The following is an 8,855-nucleotide window of genomic DNA, read 5'->3' on the forward strand; positions in this document are numbered from 1 at the left end:
ACTGATCCAAAATAAACCTCAGCCTGGAGAACAAACGTCCAAACAGGGTCTGTATAGGCATCAGAATGAAGAGGATCACCATTCCAGCAAGACACGATGGTCCGATAACATACAGCAACAGTAAAATCACGGACACTGCTTGAAGAGGACCGAGCCATAAGAAGTGCAAGTATAAGGTAACCTGAAGAGAGATTGAAAGGAGGCTGATATACTACATAAACAAAAATATTTTCTAATGTATACTTGCGTACTTTGTAGCACTTAGAAACATTTCTGAAGAATGTTTTTAAGAGCAGCTACATCAGCTCTAAGTGTACAGAAGAAAAAGCCCAAGTTTTCAAAGAAAAGAACAATATATCCACTGTAAAACATGGAAGGTGTTTGGTTTCCTTTCACAGGAGCCTTATTGCATCTGGTGCTGTGAATCATCAATCTTTGCAGCGATCAATGAAGTCATGAGTCGACCGAGTCACCCTTCGGAGAAAAATGCTGCCCAGTGTCAGAGAACTCAACTTCAGTTGCAGATCTTGGATAATGATCCAAAATATGCAGCTGAATGCACAGCAGAAATTACAGAGAAATAAACATTAGACAATTTTGAATGGCCCTCCACCAACACAGACCTTCATCTTACTGATAACCATTGGACAGATGTAAAAACTGCAGTGAAGTAACAACTGTCTATGAACTTGAGATAGCTCTAGCAATTTGTCCTGAAAGAAGGGGACGAACTACTGGTTTGCATATGCAAATAACAGAGCATGTTGGTTATGGAAGCTACCAAACATGCTGTCACAAAATAATAAGAAATATTTTTTTTATAGAAGCCATTTTCAGTACACAAAATATTTAACTTTTATCTTTAATTTTTGTCCATTTCAAGTTAGCTCAAAGAAAAATTATCTTTTTTTTTTTTTGAGAAGGTGGCAACAAATGTATGTGCATCTGTATATAGAACAATTTCTCTAAATGTCTCATGATTTTTGAAGAAATCAAATTAAAACATATAATCTTGTGATTTAATCTAACTATATTTAGGTATAGAATGTCGAGTTACCTCATCAAATTTGTTGACATCGTTGGATAAGAGATTCACAATCTGCCCTGAGGTTGTTTCAGCCATTGCTGAGCTGCTGAGACAAAGAGCCTTTGCAGAGCAAAAGTATCAAATCAAGTCTACAGAATAAACTCAGCACAGAAGGAAACATTTCTCCTGTGGAGCAACACGACGACTGACCTTCCGATAGATCATGTGGCACATGGCCACACGAATCTTCATGCCAGCCCGCTGGACTTGGTAGAAGTACACATGATGAAGCAGAGCTAGGCCTATGGTGGCCAATGAAATGCCTGCAGCACAGCTGTAAGCTTCAGAGACCGAAGCTGGCTCAGCAGTGTCGTAGCTCTCAAAGAACTCGATTAGCTTCCCGAGTAGCACTGGCTGAATGACTTTGATAAATTCCTAATAGACAAAACAATAGTAAAACAAAAGAAATGCTTGTTTAAACAGCGTGTCTTGAAAAGGTATCTGTTCCTTAAACTTTTTTCACATTTTCAGCACAGAAATATATGTACTTTCAAATGATTTTATGTTGTAGACCACCAGAAAGTAGTTCATTACTGTAAAGTGGAAGGCAAATGAATCAACATATAATCCTCATGGTGAAACATTGTGATGGCAGTGCCATCACCATGAACGCTGAGGGGATGGTTTCCTTCAGCAATGACTGGAAAGCTGAGGATTTGGATGGAGCCATTAGGCTCTTTGCACGTACGGCGCTGACGTCACATCCGCATGAGCGAAATGCGGCTTTCTGGTGTCTCCTTTGAGTTAGCATGACAGCTACAAAAGACAAAGTCGTATTTCAAACACAAATAAAGCATTGTTGACTTCCAAACATAATGGGTTTTTAAATTTTCATGGATTTCCAAGCGATACTGAATTAAGAAGACGGTGGCTTGTAAATATTCGCCGCTACCAGTTAAAGCTAACACAGCAAAGTTTGCAGCCTTTACTTCACTCCGGATCAGCTTCTTCAGCCTAAAACTACCGGGGGAGACGGATGGTAAATAAAGGAGCCGTTCCTGTGTTATTTCCATGGAATCACTTCTGTATTCAGCCCGAAAGAAAGAGTATATGGGAACGAGTAAGCAGACCAGAGCCAGACAGCCGAGCAACTGATCCGCCTTTACATTGCTGTAAACACCGTCCTATTTGACCTCTTCACAAGAAGCATGCAAAAGTAACAAAACGAAATAACACGGAGACCTTAAAGAACACGGTCATATTTTTCTAAAAGCAACAACTTTGAACTTGAACAGCCAGCTGAACTCGAACTCTGACACCAGAGCTGCCATACTGTTAGGCTATGGGGCTTGTTGAACTTCCTCATGCCTCGGAAGCAAAAAGTCCGAACTGTAACCTCCCTCTGTTTCACACTAACGACAATAAACACATAAAATACTTGAAATTAAGTCCAAAATAAGATAAAAACATTGTTCGTTAGAATGGATTAAAATGTTTAGATACTTAAATAGCACATTTTTACAAGAAAAATGTCTGAGAATAAAAGGTGAGAAAAACTCACCTTCGTATCCGTGAATGTTTAACGAGGCGTACATCTTAAAACCTTTCTCCAGCTTACTTGTTGGGGCTTCGGATCGATGTTCATCATTAATTGTTACCTTTGCCAAGCCTTGCAAGCACCTAGTGTTAAATACCATTCTCAATAGACCGGAAACGACCGAGCCGCTTTTCCCCGAACACAGAAGCTGACGTGCAAAGAGCTCTATGGCTATTGCAAAGCAAAAACTTTGATAAGGGCGAAGTTCACCTTCCACCAAGGCAGTTACTCTAAACGTGCAGTCAGAACTACAATGAAGTGGTTTAGATCAAAGATATATAATGTGGAAGTATTCAGGGCATATGAGGTCTTTCTACCTCTATAAAGATGTACATCCCAATTAATGAGTATGGTTTCCAGTAACAGTGGATGAGAGCTCTGGCAAGTCTGGGTGGTCGCAGATCTTTTACGGCCTGCTCAACTTCTTGATTCCAAAACCTTAAAAAAGAAAAACAAAAAAATCATTATCGAGATTTGTTTGTGTTTATGATGTCTAAAAAAATCTTAATTTAGTTTCATTTTCTAAACTGTGCACTTACAGGGGTACTAAATTCAATTCTGATCTCTTAGCTCTGTGTAAACAATCTAAAACACTCCAGAAGTAGCAATCTACACTATGTGCAAAATTACAAATCTATTACCATCAATAGCAAAACGACCTTATGTGCCTATATTTAACAAGAATCACCTAATCTGTCTCTGACTAAAAAGTCTTATACTTGGCTGCCTATAATGTACTGAGTTTGGTCTCTAAACAGCAAAGTAAAACTTAGATTGAATTGGAGCTTAATTTATTTATATGATTCGACTGAACTGAATATATAGTGGTGAATATAAACTTGATGTATTTGTTTTGTCATGTGCCTCAGCACTGAATGAGTAAACTGAATTAACATTGACGTACCCATGAATCCACAGAAAGAAACAACAATGGGATTTTGAGAACATACCACCTACACATTTTTCATATTTTACCACATTACAACAACAAAGTTCAAGGTATTTTGTTCAAAATGTATGTAAATCCTGTATTTATTTCAAGTCACAGTCCCATCAGCTCTGGCAAACTTCCTTGTTTCTCCTGAAGAAATGCATTTTTTTTTTCTCTGCCATTTTGTGGTGAGTTCAGGGTGATTTTAAATTAACATTTTGGCAAGAGGTTAATTTTGGTCTTTAGTGCTCAGAGAGTTTGCTGTGCAAACCACATTGTTTGTGACAAACTGATTTAAATTTTCTATTCCTTTTAGGTATAGTAAAGCTAGACGTGTTGTTTTCCCAACCTTACGCTACTTTAAACTTCTCCACAACCGTCTCCCTGACCTGGTGTGTAGCTCGGTCTTTATGATGTTTATTGCTCATTGATGTTCACTAACAAAACTTTGGATGATTTTGTAAATAATGACAATTTAATGCAAAGTTGGCATTTTTAATGAACTTTTAATGCAACTTTTAGAGCAACTTTGCATTAAAAGTGTCGTTAATAACCGCATGACACTTCATGACAACTGTCATAAACATTCATAAAGACTCATTTATGTTCATGACAGGTGTTATGTCATGTTTATGGCAGTGTCATGTCAGTCTTATGGACACCCCTTCAAATAAAGTGTTACCAAACTTTTCTAATTCCAATAAAATCCACTGAGGTTTGTAGTTGTGATACCACAGAATGCACCAAGTTTACAGCATCCTATTTCAGTTTTGTTCCAATGCAAAAAATCTGACTAACGCAACCTCTAAATTCAAACATATCCTTGGCTAACACAAGAGTTATTATGATAGCAGTAGGAAAGATGCTTTCCCCCATGTACGAGTTTGAAAAGTACAGTCTAAATATAGGTGGGCTCTTCTCCAAGCACAATGTTCCCTCTGAGGCCACACTTCCTCACAGAAAGCTGCCTCTGCCGTATGTGGAAGAGGTGCAGGCTTAAGATGTCAGGCAGTTGGAGGAGAAAATGGTCTCTGTTTTGCTATGACACTTGAGCTTTCGCAATGGAAAATAAAGTTCATTTAACCTGAGAATATACCCTCTTCTATTAACAGCCAACAGTAAAATTTGAACTCAAACTCCTATACTGTCCTAAAACCTAATGTTGCATTGGTTTCCAGAGGGCCTCAGGGATCTAAATCTGATATGGTTATTAGTTACATTTTGTGTGGGTCAGTCAACCAGAGCACAGACACAGCGAGGATATTATAGAAATAGAGAACTGTGGAGGATTTCTACACTTGAGAAAGTCTTGAAAAAGTCTGATAAAGAGAAGGGAATAAAGATAGGAATGTCCTAAATGTTTGTCAGCAACCAACACAGCACATTGGCTGCAGTGGTTATAAAATGTTTGAATCTCTCTTTTGTCTTACCATAGCACATCAAACTGATTTTGAATAATTTCTTAAAACTCACCTTTTGTGTTGACTTTTGACAAAAGATGCTATTCTGGCTTCATTTTATTTATTTATTTTAGTTTTGATTGCATGGCCAGTTATATGTGTGCTTAAAGTATTTGTCATTTTATGTTTTGCATCTATGTAATTGGTCCTGTGTGGCAATGTAAAGTGCCAGATTTGGATTGGATACGTCTCTGTTCTTAATTTTGATTTTTTTTTTTTCAGCATCAAAATACCAAATAAAATGCCTTGCCTGCCTGCCGTATCTTGGAGGGTTCCAAGAAGAACAGGGTAATAACACTATGATGGTGAATAATAGTGGTGGATCTACCCAAGCAGAGTTTGTGTCAAAAAAAACACACTAAATTTCTTTCAAATTCAAATTACTATAGAATCCTTATTCAACGCAATCTGAAACTGCTCAAAACATAATTTAAATAAAGTACTTTTTATATACATTTTACCTTTAGAGATGTCTTTAATATGTTGTATTGACTCTTTTAGTTCAATAACCTTAAAAGATTATCGACTACCATATCTGTATGTGACTACAGATACTTTTACACTAACTTAACAAAAATAAGTGAGTGTGTTACCGTTGTAGTTCCTCTCCAAGTCGCTGAGATGCGTCCTCTGGGAGAACTCTGTACATGTCATCCTCTTCCAGTCTCCTCTTGTACCCAACTCTGAATAAGGGGTTCAGCCAGCTAAGAATAAAATATATGGCCGCATGTTAATTATTTTTACAACAATAAGTAAAAGAAACTAACAACCAGACAAAAAAAAGTTCCTCAAACATAGACAAGGTTAAATTTGTTTATGCTAAGGAGTTAGTATAACCAAACAGACATAAAAAAAATGTATATTCACTACACAAACAGACATTTCATCTCGCTGTCAGACAGAATAATGAGGGAGAGAAGTGGAAAAAAGAGGAAGGGAGAAACGCAGACAAAAAAGAAGATTTACATGTGCTAAGATTATGCCCCTAGGAATCCAGGGGAAGTCCAGATAATCATGTAAAAGCCTTGAAAGCTTCTGAGTGGCTAATTCACACCACTCAACTTAAATGAAAACGCATATCTGGATGTATTTTAAAGCAGTCACTGAAACACTCTTCTTCATCCTAATGTGGCATTGAAAATTCTAAAGAAATCAGAAAACATGTCAGGAATAAAATCATAGGCCTCCACTTGGATACAATTGGACTATAATGAAAATCATTACATTTGCAGAAAAAAAGGCAAAAACTTGCAAGCCTGAGAACATTTTCCCAGCTGTGAGGTACGGCGGTGGCAGTATTATGTGTGTTAGAGTGTTTTGCTGTAGGAGCAACTGCTGTACTTCACAAAATAGATGGCATCATGAGGCAGGAACATAATATGAAAATATTAAAGCAATGCCTGCCAGGATGTTACAACCTGAGCACCAACGGATCTTTAAAATGGACAATGATTTTAGGCACACTACCAAATTAGTTGTAAAGTGGTTCAAGTCCTCTCTATCCTGGAGAAAGTTTGTTGGCAGAGATACAAGGGTATGTGTGAGAAAGGGAATGGGCCAAAATTCCTAAGCAGAAAAGGTTTAGTCTGTGTTGATGTCAGTCACTGAGAAACACAATATTTACTGTGCATGTAAATATTTGATTTCAGCGGTACGGAAAACTCATTTAAAGAAGATACTATTTGGAAATGCATTTTTTTTTTCTTTAAAATTTCCTACTTGAAGACAATTGGCAATACCAATACGTCAACAGTAACAGCTGGTGTTGTACAAAAATGTTAAAGCAGATCATTTAATGCAATTTAGGATTATTGTTATTGCAAATGGAAATATAAAAATCCTTAATAAAAGGAAATCTATACATAAAACAATGTTGACAACACAACTAAAATTAGGCCAATAAAAGGGCTTATGTTAACTTTGTACATAAATCCTTTCTCGAGCTTGTGTTTCTCCTAGAATTAAAGTGGAGTATTGTTTTAATGCTAAAAAGCATAACTTTCTCCCTAATATGATGCTCTGCAGCTACCTGTTATCACATCCAGGAAAGGGTCTCTTCACTGTCCACTGCCCATGCACCCTGCAAAGCCCTCTGTTCAGCTCAGGTCACGCCACACTGTCAGTGGGAAAGGGCAGTTTTTCTTACCAGAAGAAAATCTTGGAGAGAAGATTAGCTGTGGCTGACGGATTATCCTCCTTCTCCTTATTCAGAGGTTCCATTGCCCCAACAGTGAAAGCAAACCCAGCAGGCTGCTTCTGCAGGCTATGTCCCAGAGAGATATAGAGGTGGAAACACAGCGAGAGCATCTGTTATGAACTCTTCTGTGCGTCAGATTCGGCCCTTGTGACATTCAGGGTAGGATTACAGCAGAAGATTGGCAGCCGGTGTCCCGGTGTTCTAACTATCTGCGCTACCCATTCATTCGTCCTACCCTGTGGAAATGCGCATGCGCACATCGATGCTACGTCACATAGCACCGAGAGATAGACATAGCTTTCTATCCGTGCTACAGTAGGAAAATCTGACGAGAAGCAGCTTTGCGCATGCGTGATTAATTTCCAATGTGGACACCGAATGGGGTTCAGTTCTGTTCAGTTCAAATTTATTTAATCAAGGACAGAACATTAAACAATGCTACATCTGGGGGAGAAAAACAGAGAAACTGCTGCTTGCACAAAATTCATTTCTTGGTTGTACCTTTTTTTAAAGACAGTAATATCAAAAGTTAAAACTTCCTGTCATTCCTTGAATTTGTGCGACTATAAACAGAAAAACATTAAAATATGTATCAGAATGTATATCAGAGAAAGCAAATTCTCCATAACAATGTAGGTCAGTATAAATCAGTCTTCACGTATTTGTTTTTGTTTTAGCCTATGTTTCGTCTGGGAACCGAAAACTCTAAAATCAGTTCACATTTTTATTCCTGAAGGTGAGTTTCTCTGTGTGCAGGTGAGGTTTTCTGAATCCAGTTATAACCTGTGACCACCTGTCTGAGCTCGGGGGAGTGGGAGGGGCTCACGGCAGCTTGGGAATTCTGGCTCTTTTTAGAGAACCAGCTCTTTTGGCTCGGAACACTCGGCTCCGAATCAATCAATCAATCAATCAAATTTTATTTGTATAGCACATTTCAGCAGCAAGGCATTTCAAAGTGCTTTACATAATTAAAATAAAAACAGAAATAATCAGTGAGAAAGAGAGAGATTTAAAAAAAATAAAAAAACAAAAAACATTACATCATTAAAACGTCGAAAAGAAAGAAGAAGAAATTAAAAACATTAAAGACATAAAAAGATGGAAGACATCAAAACCGGCACTCTAACCCTAATTTAGCCATAAGCAACTCTAAACAGATGAGTTTTAAGTTGAGATTTAAAGGCACCCAGTGTTTCAGCTGTTTTACAGTTTTCTGGAAGTTTGTTCCAAATCTGTGGTGCATAGAAACTGAATGCTGCTTCTCCTCGTCTGGTTCTGGTTCTGGGGATGCAGAGCAGACCAGAACCAGAAGCGGCTCTTCAGATTTGTGTTCCTTAATTTATTATCCAACAGACAAATGTTGCAAAATGAATGAGAGATCATTCATATAGTCAGAAATGACTATATTCAACAGCTCTTCTTCTGGGTCAGTGTAAAGTGAAATGTGCATTTTGAGTTTTAAAATACCATACGAGTTTGTTATTTGGCTTTTGATGGTTATATTTACAGATTTACCTGTGTAAATTTGATGGAATGGTTTAAAATATCTTGAATGTAATTATGGCTAGTCAAAGTTACCTTATTAGATATCTGAATTAAGAATTGCGTGGAAGCACAAAGGGGGGTCCACGCATTTTATGTTT

General features: G+C 37.7%; 1 protein-coding gene across 6 annotated transcripts in view; it reads right to left on the minus strand.

Moving 5' to 3' along the window:
• Positions 1-7,486, minus strand: part of LOC103458943 (ATP-binding cassette sub-family C member 4) — a 49,873-nt gene extending 42,387 nt beyond the window's left edge. Inside the window, exons 1-6 of one of the 6 annotated variants that reach the window (XM_081602996.1) lie at positions 7,162-7,469; positions 5,609-5,719; positions 2,942-3,062; positions 1,238-1,462; positions 1,058-1,147; positions 18-181 (exon numbers count right to left, since the gene is read on the minus strand). In XM_081602996.1, the coding sequence (XP_081459122.1) occupies positions 18-181; positions 1,058-1,147; positions 1,238-1,462; positions 2,942-3,062; positions 5,609-5,719; positions 7,162-7,322 (872 nt within the window). In that variant the 5' untranslated portion in view covers positions 7,323-7,469. Of the gene's footprint in view, positions 1-17; positions 182-1,057; positions 1,148-1,237; positions 1,463-2,941; positions 3,063-5,608; positions 5,720-7,161 lie in introns of those variants that run through there. The other 5 variants (XM_081602981.1, XM_008400100.3, XM_081602986.1 and 2 more) reach the window with 5 other exon arrangements.
• Positions 7,487-8,855: the final 1,369 nt, after the last annotated feature.

This window comes from Poecilia reticulata, chromosome 2 (assembly GCF_904066995.2).
Source record: "Poecilia reticulata chromosome 2, P_reticulata-male-v2, whole genome shotgun sequence".
Classification (NCBI taxonomy): Eukaryota; Metazoa; Chordata; class Actinopteri; order Cyprinodontiformes; family Poeciliidae; genus Poecilia; species Poecilia reticulata.